At 36.9% G+C, this 21,304-nt stretch overlaps 4 protein-coding genes across 11 annotated transcripts; 2 read left to right on the plus strand and 2 right to left on the minus strand.

Moving 5' to 3' along the window:
- Nucleotides 1-68: 68 nt before the first annotated feature.
- LOC106419711 lies at nucleotides 69-5,495 on the minus strand. 7 transcript variants are annotated; one of them, XM_048772209.1, is made up of 14 exons: nucleotides 5,333-5,495; nucleotides 4,822-4,920; nucleotides 4,468-4,595; nucleotides 4,220-4,370; nucleotides 4,027-4,136; nucleotides 3,843-3,926; nucleotides 3,687-3,735; nucleotides 3,469-3,560; nucleotides 3,209-3,335; nucleotides 2,857-2,942; nucleotides 1,421-2,778; nucleotides 1,225-1,335; nucleotides 408-1,137; nucleotides 69-315 (listed from the first exon to the last, which is right to left on the minus strand). In XM_048772209.1, the coding sequence occupies exons 2-13, from the start codon at nucleotides 4,912-4,914 to the stop codon at nucleotides 560-562; spliced, it is 2,967 nt and encodes a 988-aa protein (XP_048628166.1). In that variant the 5' UTR covers nucleotides 4,915-4,920; nucleotides 5,333-5,495; the 3' UTR covers nucleotides 69-315; nucleotides 408-559. The 7 variants fall into 7 exon arrangements, with proteins under 7 accessions (XP_048628166.1, XP_048628163.1, XP_048628159.1 ...); XM_048772206.1 differs by having other exon boundaries at nucleotides 1,225-1,338; XM_048772202.1 differs by having other exon boundaries at nucleotides 1,225-1,338; nucleotides 3,200-3,335.
- A 1,759-nt stretch (nucleotides 5,496-7,254) lies between these two features.
- On the plus strand, nucleotides 7,255-9,445 carry LOC106419715 (putative pumilio homolog 19). Its single transcript, XM_022713096.2, has one exon. The coding sequence runs from the start codon at nucleotides 7,555-7,557 to the stop codon at nucleotides 8,506-8,508; it is 954 nt and encodes a 317-aa protein (XP_022568817.2). The 5' UTR covers nucleotides 7,255-7,554; the 3' UTR covers nucleotides 8,509-9,445.
- On the minus strand, nucleotides 9,241-14,734 carry LOC106419712. 2 transcript variants are annotated; one of them, XM_013860526.3, is made up of 14 exons: nucleotides 14,492-14,734; nucleotides 13,911-14,009; nucleotides 13,556-13,683; nucleotides 13,307-13,457; nucleotides 13,114-13,223; nucleotides 12,930-13,013; nucleotides 12,771-12,819; nucleotides 12,553-12,644; nucleotides 12,276-12,399; nucleotides 11,950-12,035; nucleotides 10,519-11,873; nucleotides 10,310-10,420; nucleotides 9,481-10,220; nucleotides 9,241-9,394 (listed from the first exon to the last, which is right to left on the minus strand). In XM_013860526.3, the coding sequence occupies exons 2-13, from the start codon at nucleotides 14,001-14,003 to the stop codon at nucleotides 9,637-9,639; spliced, it is 2,967 nt and encodes a 988-aa protein (XP_013715980.2). In that variant the 5' UTR covers nucleotides 14,004-14,009; nucleotides 14,492-14,734; the 3' UTR covers nucleotides 9,241-9,394; nucleotides 9,481-9,636. The 2 variants fall into 2 exon arrangements, with proteins under 2 accessions (XP_013715980.2, XP_013715979.2); XM_013860525.3 differs by having other exon boundaries at nucleotides 12,276-12,405.
- A 720-nt stretch (nucleotides 14,735-15,454) lies between these two features.
- LOC106419704 (ankyrin repeat-containing protein At5g02620) lies at nucleotides 15,455-20,747 on the plus strand. The gene is made up of 4 exons (XM_013860512.3): nucleotides 15,455-15,963; nucleotides 16,057-16,453; nucleotides 16,768-17,180; nucleotides 17,270-20,747. Exons 2-4 carry the CDS (start codon nucleotides 16,090-16,092, stop codon nucleotides 18,131-18,133), a joined length of 1,641 nt encoding a protein of 546 aa, XP_013715966.1. The 5' UTR covers nucleotides 15,455-15,963; nucleotides 16,057-16,089; the 3' UTR covers nucleotides 18,134-20,747.
- The last annotated feature ends 557 nt before the right edge of the window (nucleotides 20,748-21,304 follow it).

A 21,304-nucleotide genomic window follows, 5' to 3' on the forward strand; every position in this document is an offset into this window, starting at 1 on the left:
TGATAAATTTGTGTTAACAAAAAAAAAAGAGTATCATGATAAATTTGTAGGACAGACGGGCATAAATATAGTTCAACTGCTCAACAGTAATATTTCGATTTCTTTTCTCTTTTTATATATGTTTTTGCTATAACAATATGATTTTGAATAAAATTATGTTTGAGAAAGAAAAAATTTGTCTTAGAACTAAATTGAATTACAGTTTTGAATAGAAAAACAAATAAGAAGCGGCGACACAACTTCTATCTCTGTTACCAGTGGACTTGGACACTTGCATGCATCAACAAGGCAACCAAACATCAACATCTTCAGCTCCTGCAATAGAGAAAACATCTTTATTACCGGTCAAAATACTATCAAACCCCGTGGATAAACTAACATTAACACTTTATAAGATAAAAGTTTACCTTTAGAGTTCAAAAATGCTCTTGGTGAAATTATGTTGGGGCCATGCATCTTCACTCAATAGCATTGGAAGCAGTTTTTGATGATTCTTCCAGCAACTTGGGACCAACCAGAGCAAATCCAACAAAGCAGAAAACCTCTCTTCATGCCAGAATTACATCCCATATGTTCTATTATACACATCTCCCGGACTTGGAATCCGAAAATTCGGTTCTTCATATCCGTTGTTGTATAGGCTCCCATTGAATCCCAACCGTTCATTCCTAAGAAGCTCGGCCATGCCAAGAGAGTTTACACTTTGGCCTTCATTCCACTTATCCCAGTGACCATTAGACAAGACTGGATTTGCAGATGGTTGTTGTCTTGGGTGCTGTGAGAAAAGAGATAAATTACTTCCATGTGCCTGATGGTCCATTAGCCTTGAGCTAAATCCGTAAGTTTCTGCAAGTGAAGGAGATAAGTTTCTGAGATCATGATGAAACCCATTGACTTGTTGTGCAGCAGACATAGACTGATGTCTCAACATTTGGAGTCCTGTCTCGTTCCCATAAGAATTCATTTGTGATGAGAAACTTGATCTCATATCCAAGTCTGCATTTACCATCCCTCTTCCAACCGCTAGAATAGCAGGATCCGCGAACTCTATATCACTCGCACCACTCGGATTCCCAACTGGAGGCTGTACTTGATATGTATTCCTCAACATGGCAGCAGAGTCAAGAAAACGAGTTCCTAAGATACAAGGAAGCATGAGAGTTTTAGTCTGTATATGTAGCATCAGTCGCACACTTAGCCCATAAAACAGAGGTAAAGAACTACCTGGTGCCGTATCTGAAGATAGGCCCACTCTTTCATGTGAAGAGAAGCCGGGAGGAGGTAACCTGCTGGGGGCAGAGAATCCTGGAGGAGCAGAAACTTGAGGTCGTGAAACTGCTACAGAACAACAGAAAAAGTATGAGAAAAAGATTCAATCCAATCAAGAAACAAAGGAAATTCATCAACGATAAATACTAACCAGGAGTCTTGTACGATGAAAATAAAGGACTAGCAGAAACATTATCTAATCCACCGGAATAGTTTGAAGCAAATCCATTTAGATTCCCGAGATTACCCCGATAAATATCTCGGCTCACTACAGACTCTTGAATAGGCCTCTCTCTTGAAAACTGCCCATAAATGCTATGGTTCTCCCTGTCAAATGCTTGATTACTAGATTCTTGTGCAAAAGAAAATCTAGACTGGCTGTTATGTTGCTTTAGGAGGTTTGAAGGTTTCACAGGACTGGATCGCTGATCAATTTTACCGAGTAACTCAGCCAAATTGTGGGGTGAAGTTAAGGATTCATCCCATGGATCAAAGTCGAGTGACAAAATGTTTGAGATTATTTCATCCTCTGCACTGCGAACTTTGTTCCTGCCTTCATTAGCAAACAGAGAGTGATCCACATTGAACATGGATTTCTCACCAAACCCATTTTGAAGATGCAACCTATCACTGCCTCTATCCGAAGGGAATCTCAAGTTTGAACCGTTTACACCTGAAGCTTCAGAAGGCAGGGAAGAACTAGACAAAAACCGCGAGTGGGTAACATCCTCTTCACGGTGATGCCTTTGGCTATCAAATGATGACATATCCTCCACATCCAATTTTGAGCTGACTGGCATTTGGGATTGCAAATTTAATCTCCAATCCCACTCTGGCCTTGTGCAGGGAACCCCAGTCTCTGATGGAAAAGATTTTTCATCAGTGTTTATAGAGCTATCCATCTTACATTGCTCTAGCTCTGGCAACTTTGATACTTCATGATCAGATTGTCTATTAGAATCTTGATCACACTCACTACTAATCGCAATATCAGGACGGTCATCTCTGGAATTTGCAGTCATCTCCATTTGTGAAACACCAACAGACAAGTTGCCTACAGTAGGGCCATCTCGTGTAACAGCAACACGCAAGCTGCCTACAGTAGGGCCATCTTCTACACCATCCTCTGAATCGTCAGACGAGTTCACAGCAGCTGAAGGCTTGTCAATGTCTCTGCCATCGTAGGAAGAGTCTGTTGAACTGGATAACCGATTGCTAGGAGAATCTCTATCAGGTGAGGTGGTTCTCTTGGACCCAGAACCAACCACAACATTATGCTGCAAAGGCTTCAAAACCCTAAGCTTGCTTTTGTCAACAGCTTTTTGATTTTCTTCTTTGCCTGATGGTCTTTTAAGAATGTTACTAGAGGATACAGGCCCATGAGCTGCGTTTGCAACAACAGCAGAGAAAGCCAAGGTTCCATTTACTGGGGTCGCTCTTTGTATATCAGAAGATCCATTTGAGGTAACCGAAGTTGCTAAAGACTGCTGGTTTGCATTATGTGTCCCCCTGTAACAGATATCCCTATTTTGTTATATTGACCCATTAAAATACCTCGCATAAAAAAGCAGCAAGTGAAAAACTTACCATGCCGCTGCAGCAGGAAGAGCAGTGGATCTGCTAGAGCTCCCACTCCCACTAGGTGGAGAATACCTGGGAACACTTACTGCACTCTGCTCATAGAAAAAAATGAGAAATGAAAATAGTAAGCTTAGTCAACTGAAATGTTTTCATAAGCTAGTCATGTCACATCATTAAGTTAGTCACCAATTAGGATTTAACAAACATGAAACCTTCCGATTTGTAATATTTTGTGGTTGGTTTTGGGGCCGTTTGAGGCTTGGAAGAGTATATGGAAACTAAAGCTTCTAGGAGATGGTGTAATAAAATTTAAATTGCACATAATGTCACTAGAAAGCTGAGATTTAACTGAACTTACACTTGAAGGAATTTTTGCAATTGGTTTAGCAGAAGAACTGTCACTGCAAAAAGCATCTAGTGGTGGAGGTAGCATGCTCCCTGAACGGTGCTGCAGAATGTTTGTTGCTCCAGTGATTTGCTGAACTCTACTCCTTCAAAATTACTATAAGACTTCAGCAAGCCATCATATTTCATATATACTAGCAAGGTAAAAGATCCAAGAAAGCGAACAATCATGAACGCAAGACAGAATTATAAAGGTTAAGATGATAAACGTACCTTGTATGGGAAGATATGGCCTCATCTTTTGTGAAACTATCCTCTTGTGAACCGACCTCGTGCAGATAGAGACAATCAGGATTAACACACGCCTGGAAACAAAAACATGCAATTAATCATTACAAAGACATCAATCTCATTTTTTTATCTGAAAAGAGGTAACCAAAAGAAAAACTCAGGGGGTCAGAAAGTAGAACAATAATCTAGGGAAGGCGTACCGCATTTCTCAGCCATGCATGACAATACTTGGTTGTCCCAAAACACGCCCTGCAATATATATATAAAAATACATCTTATCCACAACTGAATGAAAACAAACTAAAAACACCAAATACATAGTTTCAAACAAAAAAAGGAAGCGAGTCAAAACTTACTTCAGTGATTTCCCATCCAAGATAAACCCATGAACGGCCTGGATGCAACGGACAGCCTCTTCCTCTTTTGCATAAGTAATATATCTGAATAATAAAAAATATTATCAGATGAGTACAATAATGACAAGCAAAAACTCAATGAACTTCATGATAAAAGGGAAAATTTTGGCTGACAGAAACGCACACACTGCATGTATCATTTGGGAATAGTTGGATGGCACCAGATGATGTTCGGGACATGGAAACCTTCAGAACTTTTCCATACTGACCGAAATATTCTTTGTGATAGAGTAGCTGCAAGGAAAATGGAGCCTAGTCACATAGCAATTCACAAAGAAATGATTAAAAGGGTGTAGTGTGGATAATAGTTATCATACATCTTCATCTGCTAGATTAAGGGGCAACCCGACAATGTAAACAAGATTCCTCTGGATGACTCTGACACTAGTGAGTTGCTTTCTCCCATCAGAAGGTTTTGATTTTGACTTTTGAGTCTTCTTGCGCTCCATGTTGGTTTCAAAGGCCAGACTGACAAACAGGCCATTATGAGTAAATCAGCAAAAGAGAGCGTAAAGAAAGATTATCCCAAAAATATTAAATTTTCCGAAAGATCACGTATTACAACCTGTCGCAATCAACAGTCATTCCTACAATCTTTTCTTTGTCATATGGAGTGCGACAAGCAGGGCAACGCCCTTCTATCTGATCTTTCTCTGCCATGTCCACTATGTGATGCCAGCACCAAACACAAATCTGTATCACATACAAAAGAAATCATTAACAGAGCAAAGATCATTGGTCAATGAGGCCACAAAAGGACGTGACATGGTTCCACTGAGTCATTTCTCATCACATATATTCTATTTTTCATGTTTCACGGATAAACTGCAGCAGAAACTTTGAGCTAAAAGCGAAAAGGTTATGCTGATTATTGCTACTGAACACTGATAACATGTAAATAAACAGAAGATGGGAAGACCTGATAGCCACATTTGCAAGGCTTCAATTGTTGATCAGTGAGATCCATCTCTTCAGCACATAGTGGGCAAGTCTTCTCTCCTTGGTCACTCATGGTTGTCTACAACAAAAATTCGAAAACTTATCGTTTGGTAACGTAAAGATAAACATTTTCTATGCCATAAACATCAGAAGAAATAAAACTCAATGCAAATTCAGCATATCGCCAATCAAACCCTAAGAGTCTATTATATTCTATGTTTACTTCATCTCATCATCAAAGCTAATTAACTATAAATATTCAAACTTTCAGATCGATACTAAGAATTAAAACAAAAACAAAAAGGAATCAACGATGAAGAGCTCTTAGGAATCGATCTGCGCACGCACCGTGCCCGATTCAATTTACCATATAATCACAGACAAAACCAATCTAAAATCTCAATCACAACCTTACGATCCAAATCAATAAAAACCGATGATCCAATCAAAACCCCATGATTAGGGTTTTGAAGAGAAAGAGAGAAACATACGAATTGAGAAAAGATTCGATCGGAGATTTTGCAGAGGGAAGAAGATTTGTGAGATGAGGAGGAAAGCGAAGCTGGAGATTTGCGAGCGAAACAGAGAAATTGGATGGCTGTGATTTTGAGGGATGTGAGATTTCGCCTTTTTTCTAACCCTTGATCTCTCTGCCAGATCCACGTTGCTGTCCGGTTCGGTTTTATTACTAGATTCTGTCCGGTTGTAAACCGGTAGCTTTCAGCCGGTTTTTAGGTGTTTTATGTTGTTAAATTATTAAATTATTTAAATATGAAACTGAGTGGACGTACAATTAATTAATTACAGCTTTGACCCACAATAAAGAAGAATCAGTTTCAACATACCATCAATTACAAATTTCAGTAAAAAAAAAAAACATGCCATCAATTGAAACAAAAGACTGGTGAAGGGGGCATTGACCGATTGAACTTTACAGTATGATTTCCAACATAAACGGCTCTCTCAGTCACTCGTAATTATGAGCCTACATATTCTCTAAGATACTTTTGTTGAGCAAATCAAGCGTTACACATTAATGTTGCTACAAGAGTTAGGCACCAAAGAGAAAGAGAGAGAAGATACTTGTTGGAGTCTTGAGCAAGACACATACATAAAGATAACAAGACTGGGAATGCGGTTTCAGTATGACATTGTTATTTAAGCCCATTTCTCTTTTTGTTCTGTCTTCCTCTACTTGTTTTCTTTCACCACATTGGTCATATCTTGAATCCAAGTAAAAGTAGCAAGTGTGTACCGTTAATGTTTTCTTTTGACATCTGAAGCAACAAGCGTTCCAAGCCTGTGTGTTTATACTGCAAAAAGGCACAATCTCTGAGCAAGCCATGAGATGGAAAGATATAATATGCCTTTTTTTTTGCTTTCTTTTTTTCTATTTAGAAAGAACTTGTCTTATCTTTTCACTTCTCAAAATAAATTAAGATCAGAGCACAAAGAGGTGACAATGAACAGAGGTTTCTCTTCTACTCTCTTCTCTGTTCTTGATTCTCCAACTGCAGTGAATTCAATGTGGCAAGCTATTGACTGATCTCAAGCTGAGTTTGATGTGGGAAATAGGCTACATTAATTTGGTATATTATACTTTTCATTTCCACGCGCATGATAAGAAGGGTTAAATTTTATACTTCTTTTGTTGGAGTCGGTAGCTATTCCATCTACGTACGGTTATAATCATTACCCTTGACATCATTTTAACTGAGGCGACCTCTCTTGTAAACCGATGCTTCATCTTTGTTGACCTCCTATGAAAGCATCATCTCCACCCTCGAGATGATGTTGTGAGTGAGGGTGAGGGATCACCCAATTTTTGTATAACGACGGATCACTACCAGAACTACTCTCCTCTGAAATCAAAGAGGTCTTCCCTATGTACAAACTTGCTTCATTTTTATGATACTTCACAAATTTATAATAAAAAGGGGGTTTTCCCTTTTATCACCATGTGCACGTGAAGGTGATATTGGCCCGCTAGTATTCCCACCTTTTATGAATAGTAATTTCATGTATTCGAATAATCCGGATAAACATATTAGCTATAACCTTACGGTGCCTGATATTATTTTCACTGCCTACTTGAAAAGTAGATATCATAAGTTTATAGTCTTTTTAATAGCTGTTTACTATTTAATTATACCCATATAGAGTTATCACCTAGATGGACTTTTGTGTATGAGAATAATTGGTTATTGATTTATTTATAAATTTAGTTAGCAATAAGCTTAATATTAACCCATCAAATAAAAATAACTCTTTGTTATTGTCCCTATTTACGATTTTAAAGAAAGTTTGTCAATAGAGAGCAAAGATATAATTCAAAATCTAATCAATCTCCGATGAATTATAATTAATCAATCTGGTTAGGGAATTTCCTTTTTAAAAAAACGGAAAAATGAAACTGGAGACGACATGTTGTTTCATCAACATATGTACAACAAAATATATTCAGGTAGTGAATTATATAATCTACCTTTGACGAATTAATTAAAAGCGAAACCTGAATATGAAAACTATATAGCAAACCAAAACGCAAAAAGGAAATTCTAGCGGTTTATAATTCCTTTTCCTAGTAAGAAAACAAATACTCCCTCTAACAAAGTAGTATAAATATAGGTCACTACATCCCTTCACAGCAACAATCAAACAAAGTATCTCTCGAACATCTCCATAAGCTATAGTCAAGATTAGTTTCTGTACAATGGCACCCGACAACAATCCGTTCTCCATGTCGACCATGTTCAATGCGTTACAACAAATCCACCTCTCAAATACGCGCTTAAAACGGCTCTTTAACCTAATGACTAGTTGTGAAGGCGTGGGACAGTTTAAGGATCTGATCTCAACGTTTGACCAAAGCCAGCTTCAGATGATGGCGTCATTGCTGACGTCAGACTCCGACTACTTCATGGAGGTCGTCAGTAACAAGTACGGGTCGAGACGCGTGCAGAAGCTCCTCGGGATATCGGATGACGTGGACGCGTTCTTCTACGGTGCTATCCTGCAACGCTTCTTCGACATCATGACTGATAAGTACGCATCCTACGTGGCGATTCGAGCTACGGTCGTTTTCGACCAGGTGAAGAAACATGTGATGTACAAGTACCTTCTCCACTACGCGCTCGACATAGCGCGTATACAATACGGCTGCATCGCGCTCAACGAGGTTTTAACCGACGCGGATGATCCTCTCTACAGAAACCGGTTACTAGACGTAGTCGCGCGCGACGCTCTCTTCCTAAGCAACGATCTTTGGGGGAACTTTGTGGTCCAACACGTGCTTAAACTGTATGACTTGCGTTGCACGTACCGCGTGGCGGTTAGTCTTCGTGGCCATTGTGTTGATCTGTCGTTTAAGAAGTACGGAAGCTACATCGTGGAGAAGCTCTTGGAGGCTGAGGTGTCGATGGGTATGGTGGTTGTGGAGCTTTTGAAGTGCGATGGAGATAGGTTGATGAGGCTGGCGAGGAGTGAGTTTGGGAATTTCGTGGTGCTCACGGCACTGAGAGTCACGCAGGAGATGAATAGGGTTGATTTGTTTAGGGATCTGGTGCAGAAGCTGATGCCTCTTCGCCACCTTTTGCTTAGGTCTCACGGAAACAAAATTGCCAACGTCTTGGAGACATGTTCTATAGCTACTAGGTACTCAAATTAAAAGTTCTCATATTGTTCTATACTGATGAATTCTTGTTAAAAGAAGTTTGTCTTTGGTTTGATCTTTTGTACAAGGATCCAGATTTAATTCAAAGTAGACTTTTTTATTCTTGAAATCAAAAGTGATGAAAGATAACGATTACATGCAGTAATTCTGACATTTTTATACAATATTCAGAACTATTCTTGATAAATTTGTAGGAAAGACGGCCATAAATGATAGATAGTAATATTTAGATTTTTTTTTAAATGATTTTGCTATAACAATTTGATTTTGTATAAAATTATGTTTAAAAAAAACCTTTATTGTCTACAGAACTAAAATGAATTACAGTTTTGAATAAGAAAACAAATAAAGAGGTGGCCACACAACTTCTACCTCTGATGCCCTTTCGCCACCTTTAGCGTCGGTCTCACGAAAGCAACATTGCAACACATATTGGATACAAGATGCTCAAATTAAAAGTTTTCGAATGTTGTATGGTTGATTACTGAATTCTGGTTTAAAGTAGATTGTTATTGATTTTTTTGTACAAGGATCCTGATTTAATTCAAACAGTGTGGCTCTTTTTGTACAACGATTGCAGGCAGTAATTCAAACATTATACAATTTTCAGAACTATTCATGATAAATTTGTAGGAAAGACGGGCATAAATATACTTCAACAGTAATATTTCAATTTCTTTTTATATATATGTTTTTGCTATAACAATTTGTTTTTGTATAAAATTATGTTTTAGAAAAAAAACTTTATTTTCTGTAGAACTAAATTGAATTACAGTTTTGAATAAGAAATCAAATAAGAAGACACAACTTCTACCTCTGTTACCAGTGGACTTACATTTACATGCATCAACAAGGCAACCAAACATAACATCTTCAGCTCCTGCAATAGAGAAAACATATTTAATATCGGTCATCTATACTATGGATAAACCAACATAACACTTTATAAGATAAAAGTTTGAATACCTTTTAGAGTTCAAAAATGCTCTTGGTGAAACTATGTTGGGGCCATGCATCTTCATTCTGCGCAGCACTGGAAGCAGTTTTGGATGATTCTTCCAGTAAAACTGGGACCAACCAGGGCAAATCCAACAAAGTAGAATACCTCTCTTCATGCCAGAATTACATCCCATATGTTCTATTATATACATCCCCGGGACTTGGGATACGGAATTTCGGATCTTCATATCCATTGTTGTATAGGCTCCCATTGAATCCCAGCCGTTCATTCCTAAGTAGCTCGGCCATGCCCAGAGAGTTCAAATTTTGGCCTTCATTCCACTTATCCCAGTGACCATTGGACAAGGCTTGATTTGCAGATGGTTGTTGTTGTCTTGGGTGCTGTGAGAAAAGAGATAAGCTACTTCCCTGTGCCTGTTGATCCATTAGCCTCGAGTTAAATCTGTAAGGATCGATAGGTGAAGGAGATGAGTTCCTGAGATCATGATGAAACCCATTGACTTGTTGTTGTGCAGCAGACAGAGACTGCTGTCTCAACATTTGGAGTCCTGTCTCATTCCCAAAGGAATTCATTTGTGATGAGAAACCTGAGCTCATATCCAAGTCTGCATTTATCATCCCTCTTCCAACAGCTAGAATTGCAGGATCCGCAAACTCTATATCACTTGCACCAATCGAATTCCCAACTGGAGGTGGTACTTGATATGCATTCCTCAACATGGCAGCAGAGTCAAGAAAACGAGTTCCTAAGATACAAGGAAGCATGAGAGTTTTAGTCTGTATATGTAGCATCAGTCGCACACTAAGCTACCATAAAACAGAGGTAAAGTACTACCTGGTGCAGTATCTGAAGATAGGCCCATTCTTTCATGTGAAGAGAAGCCAGGAGGAGGTAACCTGCTGGGCGCAAAAAATCCTGGAGGAGCAGAAACTTGGGGTCGTGTAACTGCAACAAGACAACGGAGAAACAAATCGGTAATATATCAGAAAAAGGATTCAATCCAAACAAGAAACAACGGAAACTCATCAACTATAAATACTAACCAGGAGTCTTGTAGGATGAGAACAAAGGACTAGCAGTAACATGTTCCAATCCACCAGAATAGTTTGAAGCAAATCCATTAAGATTCCCGAGATTATCCCGATAAATATCTCGGCTCACTACAGACTCTGGAATAGGCTGTTCTCTTGAAAACTGCCCATAAACGCTATGGTTGTCTCTGTCAAATGCTTGATTACTAGATTCTTGTGCAAAAGAAAATCTGGACTGGCTGTTTTGTTGCTTCAGGAGATTTGACGGTTTTAGAGGACTGGATCGCTGATCAACTCTACCTAGTAACTCAGCCAAATTTTGGGGTGAAGTTAAGGTTTCATCCCATGGATCAAAGTCGAGTGACAAAATGTTTGAGATTACTTCATCCTCTGCACTGCTATCTTTGTTCCTGCCTTCATTAGCAAACAGAGAGTGATCCACATTGAACATGGATTTCTCACCAAACCCATTTTGAAGATGCAACCTATCACTGCCTCTATCCGAAGGGAATCTCAAGTTTGAACCGCTTACACCTAAAAGTTCACAAGGTAGGGAAGCACGAGAAGCCAGATGATTTGAATCCAAAATGGAACTTGAAGAATTAGAGAAAACCCGCGAACTGGTAACATCCTCTTCATGGTGATGCCGTTGGCTATCAAATGATGAGATATTATCCTCCGCATCCAATTTTGAGCTGACTTGCATTTGGGATTGCAAATCTAATCTCCAATCCCACTCTGGTCTTGTGCAGGGGACCCCTGATGGAATAGCCTTTTTATCAGTGTTAGTAGAGCTATCCATCTTACATTGCTCTAGATGTGGCAACTTTGATATTTGATGATCAGGTTGTCTACTAGAACCTTGATCACACTTACTACCAATCGCAATATCAGGACGGTCATCTCTGGAATCTGTAGTTATCTCCATTTGTGAAACACCAAGAGACAAGTTGGCTACAGTAAGGTCATCTTCTACACCTTCCTCTGAATCGTCAGACGAGTTCACAGCAGCTGAAGGCTGGACAACGTCTTTGCCATCGTAGGAAGAGTCTGTTGAACTGGATAACCGATTGCTAGGAGAATCTCTATCAGGTGAGGTGGCTCTCTTGGTCCCAGAATCAACCACAACATTGTGCTGCAAAAGCTTCAAACCCCTAAGCTTGCTTTTGTCAACAGCTTTTTGATTTTCTTCTTTGCCTGATGGTCTTTTAAGAATGTTACTAGAGGTTACAGGGCCATGAGCTGCGTTTGCAACAACAGCAGAAAAGGCCAAGGTTCCATTAACTGATGTTGTTCTTTGTATATCAGAAGATCCATTTGGGGTAACCCAAGTTGCTAAAGACGGCTGGTTTGCAATATGTGTCCCCCTGTAACAGATATCCCTATGTTATTATATTGATCAATCAAAATACGTCGCCTGAGAAGCAGCTAGTGAAAACTCACCATGACGCTGCAGCAGGAAGAGCAGTCGATTTGCTAGAGCTCCCACTCCCACTAGGTGGAGAATACCTGGCAACACTTGCTGCATTCTGCTCATAGAAAAAAAAAGAGAAATGAAAATAGTAAGCTTAGTAAACTGAAAAGTTAGTAAGCATCTAGGATTAACAAATATGAAAGCCTTCCGATTTGTAAAATTTTTGTGGTTTGTTTTTGGGTGGTTGTTTGAGGCTTGGGAGAGTATTTGGTGACTAAAGCTCCTACGAAATGGTGCGTAATCAATCTAAATTGCACATAATGTCAGTAGAAGGCTGAGATTTAACTGAACTTACACTTGAAGGGACTTTTGCAATTGGTTTAGCAGAACTGTCACTGCAGAAAGCATCTAGTGGTGGAGGTAGCATGCTCCCTGACCGTTGATGCAGAATGTTTGTTGCTCCGGTGATTTGCTGAACTCTACTCCTTCAAAATTATTATAAGACTTAACAAATCATCCAAAAATACTAGACCAGCCATCATATTACATATATACTAGCAAGGTAACGGATCCAAGAAAGCAAACAATCATGAACGCAAGACGGAATTATAAAGGTTAGATGATAAAAGTACCTTGTATGGGCAGATATGGCCTCATCTTTTGTAAAACTATCCTCTTGTGAACCGACCTCGTGCAGATAGAGACAATCAGGATTAACACACGCCTGGAAACAAAAGCATGCAATTAATCATTACAAAGACATCAATCTCAATTTTTTATCTGAAAAGAGGTAACCAAAAGAAAAACTCAGGGGGTCAGAAAGTAGAACAATAATCTAGGGAAGGCGTACCGCATTTCTCAGCCATGCATGACAATACTTGGTTGTCCCAAAACACGCCCTGCAATATATATATATATAAATACATCTTATCCACAACTGAATGAAAACAAACTAAAAACACCAAATACATAGTTTCAAACAAAAAAAAGGAAGCGAGTCAAAACTTACTTCAGTGATTTACCATCCAAGATAAACCCATGAACGGCCTGGATGCAACGGACAGCCTCTTCCTCTTTCGCATAAGTAATATATCTGAATAATAAAAAATATTACCAGATGAGTACAATAATGACAAGCAAAAACTCAATGAACTTTATGATAAAAGGAAAAATTTTGGCTGACAGAAACGCACACACTGCATGTATCATTTGGGAATAGTTGGATGGCACCAGATGATGTTCGGGACATGGAAACCTTCAGAACTTTTCCATACTGACCGAAATATTCTTTATGATAGAGTAGCTGCAAGGAAAATGGAGCCTAGTCACATAGCAATTCACAAAGAAATAATAAAAAGGGTGTAGTGTAGATAAGAGTTATCATACATCTTCATCTGCTAGATTAAGGGGCAACCCGACAATGTAAACAAGATTCCTCTGGATGACTCTGACACTAGTGAGTTGCTTTCTCCCATCCGAAGGTTTTGATTTTGACTTTTGAGTCTTCTTGCGCTCCATGTTGGTTTCAAAGGCCAGACTGAAAAAGGTCAGCATATGCAAATCAGCAAAACAGAGTATAAAGAAAGATTTTTCCCAGACAAAAATAATTTGGCCAAAAAGATCAAGTATTACAACCTGTCGCAATCAACAGTCATTCCTACAATCTTTTCTTTGTCATATGGAGTGCGACAAGCAGGACAACGCCCTTCTATCTGATCTTTCTCTGCCATGTCCACTATGTGATGCCAGCACCAAACACAAATCTGTATCACAAACAAACAAAAATCATTAACAGAGCAAAGATCATTGGTCAACGAGGCCAGAAAAAGACGTGACATGGTTCCACTGAGTCATTTCTCATCACATATATTATATTTTTCATGTTTCATGGATAAAATGCAGCAGAAACTTTGAGCTAAAAGCGAAAAGGTTAAGCTGATTATTGCTACTGAACACTGATAACATGTAAATAAACAGAAGATGGGAAGACCTGATAGCCACATTTGCAAGGCTTCAATTGTTGATCAGTGAGATCCATCTCTTCAGCACATAGTGGGCAAGTTTTCTCTCCTTGGTCACTCATGGTGGTCTACAAAAAAAAATTCGAAAACCTAAATTCGCATGGAGGTTGTTTGCTAACGTAAATATAAACATTTTCTATGCCATAAACATCACTTATCATCAGAAGAAATAAAACTCAATTCAATTCAAAAAAAAAAAAAAAAAAACTCAATGCAAATTCAGCATATCCCCAATCAAACCCTAAGAGTCTATTACTCATCAAAGCTAATTAGCTCTAAATATTCAAACTTTCAGATCGATACTAAGAATTAAAAAAAAAAAAAAAGGAATCTACGATGAAGAGCTCCTAGGAATCGATCTGCGCACGCACCGTGCCCGATTCAATTTACATCGTTTGAATATAATCACAGACAAAACATATGAACCAATCCAAAATCTCAATCACAATTTTACGATCTAAACTAATAAAAAAAAACGATGATCCAATCAAAAACCCAGAACTAGGGTTTGGAAGATTCAAACACCACGAGAGAAAGAGATTGAACATACGAATTGAGAAAAGATTCGATTGGAGATTTGCAGAGGATGAAGATTTGTGAAATGAGGAGGACAAGGAAGCTGGAGATTTGCGAGCGAAAGAGATAGATTGGATGGCTGTGATTTTGTGATGTGAGATTTCGCCTCTTTTCAACCCTTGATTTCTCTGCCAGATCCACGTTGCTGTCTTCGTCAATTAATTAAAAAAGAGTTTCACAAAAACTTTTCAAATTGCCCCTTTGATTGCCAATTTTATTGTTAGATTCTGACCCGGCGGCTATGTTTTTTGTTATATATTTTTTTCAGAAATTTAATATTTATATTTGTACTTTTTTAGTCATATTTATGTATTTTTGTAATTATTTTTGTGTAGAAGATTTTCCTTTTAACTATTAGTAAGAGGTTTTGTGAAAATTGGCATCTATAGAAGTAATCTTGTGTTATCCCTTATCATAACATGTTATCATATTATCCTACATTATGATTGAATCTATACTATTAAAAAAGAATGATTCTTAAAAAAACTATTTAAACAAGGTTGTTAAATCATTTTCTTAGACTTAATTATTTTTTGGTTTTACGGTTTTACCTTAAAAAATTTTAAACTATGTAAATATTTTACATAATTTAAATGAACTCATTTATTATTTTTTCATAATCTATTATATAATTACTCTAACAATATATCTTTATAAATATAAGATAGATTATACAAACATGTTTACACATGACGTGATTATTGCCACATAGAGTTTCATTAATTGTATAAAATTTTCAATGGTTTAGTTATGGAGAATCATCTGGTTCATAACAAATTTTTTCATTTTTACGTGAATTTAAAACTAAAAGCCTTAATGTCAACTATTCAACTATGAAACATTAATTTAATTAATTACATGCAATCAATTATTAAGATTTGATTTTACATTCTTATATACGAACTAAATGATTAATTTTATCATAAAAAATATTAAATGGGTCTAAACGGGTCGGAGATTTAAATGAAATTAGTAAAAAAAAGACTGGTTTAAATAGAACATATTTATTTACTTTACAAATTCTAACAATGTATATGATACGTTTTATTGAATTTTCACAAATGTAAAACATATTACATAGTTGGATGTGTTACTGATGATTTTGCAACTACTTCTAACGATTTGAGATGAAAATCAGCGTGTGGCTTTTGAGAATGCCATCTGTAAACATATGTTAATCAACGTTTAAGATTTTTTCCTTAATGTTTCTGTTATCAAGCTTTCTTAATATAGGAGAGAAGCTAAGGGAGAGAGGAAAAAATAAACAGAACAGAAAAGTTCGTACCTTTGGAATTTCATTAGATCTTAAGTTTTCAGAGCAACCTTTTTAATTTCTTATGCGTAGATTTGGATCCAATCAATGATTCTGCAACTTTAAAATGCCATGTCGTGAAAGGTCTTGTTAATTCTTGATCATATGAAACCACGAGAAGACTTCTTGCGCAAGTAAGCTTTACCCGTTGTTAGATATTACGTATAGATCCACATATGTTTGAATGTTTCAGTTTATAATTAGGTTCTTGATCCCATTTGATCTAGGAATCTTTTGTTGGTATTGAATCTATTTATCTAATGGAGGAAGCATCAACCTCGACATCAACACCGGTGGCTGCGAAGCCAACCGTTGTTAAGAAGACAATGTCGAAGCAATTTACCGGAAAGCGTGAGGATTCGCCGCTCCACTCCGCTGTAAGACGCGGAGATTTCTCTGCGGTGAAGAAGATTCTGAGTGATCATATTGAATCAGAGGAGGAACTAAGAGAGTTGTTGCAGAAACAGAACCAATGCGGTGAGACCGCGCTTTATGTGGCGGCAGAGTATGGAGACGCCGAGGTGGTTGCAGAGCTCATCAAGTATTATGATTTAGATGATGCAGAGACCAAAGCTAGAAATGGGTTTGATCCTTTCCACATTGCTGCTAAACAAGGCGAATTAGGTATGCAATTTTGGTTTTCACATTTTGAAAACGTTATTCATTAAAGTTACACTTTTCAATGTATTCATAATGAATGTGATACAAAAATGTAACCACAAAAACAAAATCATTTATTAAGCTAACAATACTAGTTTGTAACGTTTTTATGATCATTATGTTGAACCTCTATTTAACCAACGTGTTTTTGCTATTTAATCTTTGACAGTTTTGTTCTACTACTGATCTAATATACTTGTTTTGTTTAATCTTTTTTGGTCAAGATTTTATTTAAATATTTACTTTATGGAAGTTGAAATGTTTTTTTACGTTGATAGAGGTTTTGAGAGTACTAATGGAGGAACATCCGGAGCTAGCAATGACGGTGGACTTATCAAACACGACTGCTCTACACACGGCGGCAGCTCAGGGACACGTGGAGGTCGTGGAGTACCTCCTAGAAGCTGCAGGGAGTAGCCTAGCAGCGATTGCAAAGAGCAACGGAAAAACGGCGTTGCACTCTGCCGCAAGGAACGGTCACGCGGAAGTGGTGAAAGCTATAGTGGCTGTTGAGCCAGACACAGCGACAAGGACCGATAAAAAAGGTCAGACGGCACTTCACATGGCGGTGAAAGGACAAAGCCTTGATGTTGTCGTTGAGCTAATGAAAGGGCATCGGTCCTCGTTGAATATGGTTGATTCTAAAGGGAACACTGCGTTACATGTTGCTACTAGGAAAGGTCGCACTAAGGTACGTACGTTCTTGCATGTTAACATGTTAATGATTTGTGTTATTGTAATGACATAATTTATTGAGATTTTAATTAATGTCATTTGTAGATAGTGGAATTGCTTCTAGAGAACAACGAGACAAGCACAAAAGCGATAAACAGAGCTGGAGAAACGCCACTCGACACGGCCGAGAAAACCGGCCACCCCCAGCTAGCCGCGGTTCTCAAAACCCGCGGCGTTCCCTCAGCTAAATCCATCAACAACACTACTCGCCCAAACCCGGCGCGTGAGCTCAAACAAACTGTGAGCGACATCAAACACGAGGTTCACGACCAGCTAGAACACGCTCGAGAGACAAGGAAACGCGTTCAAGGAATCGCCAAACGCATAAACAAAATGCACGTCGAGGGTCTAGACAATGCGATTAACTCCACCACAGTCGTCGCCGTTCTAATCGCCACAGTCGCTTTTGCCGCTATTTTCACCGTGCCAGGACAATACGCTGATGAACGGAGTACTCTCACTCCGGGACAATCTCTTGGAGAAGCTAACATCGCGGATAACCCCGCGTTTGCGATTTTCTTTATATTTGATTCCATCGCTCTTTTTATATCTTTAGGGGTTGTCGTGGTTCAAACATCGGTGGTTGCGATTGAGCACAAGGCGAAAAAGAATATGATGGCTATCATAAATAAGCTGATGTGGCTGGCTTGCGTTTTGATATCAGTAGCGTTTTTGGCATTGGCGTTTGTGGTCGTTGGTGAGGACGAGAGGTGGCTAGCGGTTGGAGTAACGGTGTTTGGTGCGACGATAATGCTCACGACACTTGGGACTATGTGTTATTGGGTCATTAGGCATAGGATTGAGGCTTCGAATGTAAGAAGCGCGAGGAGAGAATCAATGGCAAGAACGAGACAATCAGGATTGATGGATTTTTCTGGGATTTTGACAAAGAGAATGTATGCTATTTAGTGATCAAGAGACAAAGAGTATGTGTTGAGTTAACGTCTCGATCTTGATACCGTGTGGAATAAATAACGAAGTTATCTTGGAATCATTTTTTTTTTGCAACTGATTTTACTTCTTGGAATCTTTGTTTGTGTTATTTGTTTTTGAGGTCATCATTACTAGTGTTAACATTAAAAATCAAAGTACTCTCATTTTAAATAGAAAATGTCAATGATACGAAATAAATAGTTTAAAACTGTAAAATTAAAAATATATTTCACCCCAAACATGTTTTTGATGCAAACTTATTATATTTGTCAGTTGCTAAGTGAATGGCGTCACCCACTTCCCAAAATAACTTTTAAAAATTAGTTGGCATCAACAATTAATGTGTTATTATTTTACTCTTTGATTATATGTCAAACCTTGTTTTTGAAATTGTAAACGCTCATATCACAATTTTGGATCAATTTTGGATGGCTCAACAATCAACAAGCTTTCCCAGCATGTTGAGATATTTACTTCCCGCAATCAAGGACAAGAATGAGGACGTCAGGAAGACAAATGCACAAATATTTGTCTCCCGGTCTGGCCAGCTCCTAGTCTCCAATATGTTCTCAAAAATAAATGGAATCGCAAGAGGTACTATTTCATCTCCACCTGTTCTGCTAACGAGGCAAAAGTATTTGCTTGCAGTATTTATTATATTTATTATATTTTTCAGTTGCTAATTGATTGCCGTCATTGCTTCCCAAAATAACTTTTAGAAATTAGTTGGTGTAAACAATTTTTGTTAATGTGTTATTAATTTACTCTGTGATTATATGTCAAACCTTGTTTTTGAAATTGTAACTATATAAATTTGTCTAACACAAGCTCAAAGATTCAACTAAATCATATACTGATCTTGGAAAATTAATAAAATTTAGTATCAACACCAAAACTTTTAATTTAATATTTATTAGCAAACATCTAATTCCAAAAATCAGATTTGAACAGTGGTGTAATACAAATTAGTATAATTTGAAGATAATGATAAGAAAAACTAAAATGAAATGGTTACAAAAAAATAATAATATCACTGGTCTGAGTAAATTAATCATATATTTACCAATAAAATTCACCTGAAATGAGTTAGTTTACAACGACTTGACGAGTATAAGCGTATCTTCATCCTAAATATAACTATAAAAGTTAGTTTTTCAAAAACATTATCTAATAGTCAATATGCTAAAAATGCGACAAACAAGCTAACTTTTGGCTCTTATAACTCTTTTTGAACAAAGGCTGTACAGTTCATCTAGATTTGTAAGCAAAGTTATTTCTCTATTGATACTTACAGCTTTATGTGGCCGTATTTGGCATAGTCGATGATTTGGAACAAGAAAGATGTCATTTTATTTAAGCTTAAACTTCTTTTGTCAAGAACTTTATTGTTATTTGTGAATAATTTTTTATCAATAAGATGTGTTTGCACTATTGTAGACCTCGTCTCGTTTAAATGGAGAAATAGAAAGGTATATGTTCTCTTAAAAATATTGGTTTAGGTTTATAACATCATTTTAATACTAAATTGAGTAATATATTGTGTGTTTATCCGTCAAATTGAAAATAAATAGTTGATTTTACTGTCATATGATTCATTAATGACAAAATATGTTTTAGAAAAGTTGTTGATTTTTACTTTTAGATGATGTGGTTAGCATGCATTTTGATTAATATATTCTAGTTAGTGATTTTGATACAAAAATAAATATGCGTTAAAAGTTTCAATCGTGAAAGCATGTGAAAGAAGTAACCATCTTATATTGATCCATGAAAGTTTTGTTATTTGTTATTTCCGTTTATGACTTCGAGGCTATCATCATTAGTGTCAACATTAAACTCTTCTTTCTTTATAGATTTTGTTTTGTTACAAAACCTGTAAGTCTTTTTCTAAGAAAATGGAATAAGTATCTAAAAATAATATCCGACAAAGTCATACATTATTACAAAACTTGAAGCTTTAAACAATGAAATTGGAATAAGAATTTCAGGCAGAAACCAATCTATAGGATTGGTACCACTGGTTCAAGTGGGATGAGTGGGTCTTCCTCATTTTGGTACGCTTCATCTCCATCTTCGACAAGGTAATGTAGAAGAAATCTTGGATCTCCTAATATAAAATATCGCCTGCAGACAACTCATTGAAACTGAAAGATCCTGGATGAGTAACCATTCCACGACAATGCTCAATCGCAACGAGTCCAGCGCCATACTGAACAAACATGTGTGTTATACAAAATGTTAGATGCAACGTTTTTAATTTCTTCCAATCGAAACATGATTTTGATGCAATTTCTTTAATTAGCTAGTTGATAAGTGAATGACCTCAACCCTCTTTTAGTATAGCTAATGTGTTATTATTTTTTTCTTTAATTTATATACTAAACCATGTTTTGATAATGGGAAATTAGTAAATTTTGTAACATCGTCATTATTTTAATCTAATAGTTAAGTAGCAATATTTAACTCCAAAAATCAAGTTTCAACAGTGTAAACATATAGCATAGTGTTATTGATATATCTTTTGAATATATTGGGAAAGAGTTAAAACAACTACTTTTTTGATTAACCGTTAAACCTAAGAGTCCAATGGTTAAAGAAATTACAGTATAATAACTGAACTAGGATAAGACCCGCGCCTTGCGCAGGATTAACTTATTATTTTTATTATATTTTGGAGAATGAAACAATAGTTTGGCTTCATTTAGATTACGGGTGTTCAATGCGGATGTCGGGTTGGTTTCGGTTCGGTTTGGTTTTTTTCGGTATTTGGTTAGTAAAATATAATTACTATTCTAAATTCATATTTACTTTGACTTTAGTCTTTCACATACTATTGAAAGATTTCAACTGGACGACTAAATTGATCAGCCAATCTTGTTGCTTTAAATCATTAGTGTTTATATATATATATATATATATATATTATTTAGTTTGAATATTTATTAAATAAAAATTCATATGTGTTATATTTTATGATCATTTGTAACTTATTATAACAAAAAAATAATCTATTGATCACAAAATTTTCAGAGTATGAATATTCAAATTTCTATAATATAAAATTCAAAAAAAAAAGAACTAAGATACCAAAATATAACATATAAGAAAAAATATAAATGTTTTTATTATATATTTAATGTGATTTTT

Source organism: Brassica napus, chromosome A3, assembly GCF_020379485.1.
Source record: "Brassica napus cultivar Da-Ae chromosome A3, Da-Ae, whole genome shotgun sequence".
Classification (NCBI taxonomy): Eukaryota; Viridiplantae; Streptophyta; class Magnoliopsida; order Brassicales; family Brassicaceae; genus Brassica; species Brassica napus.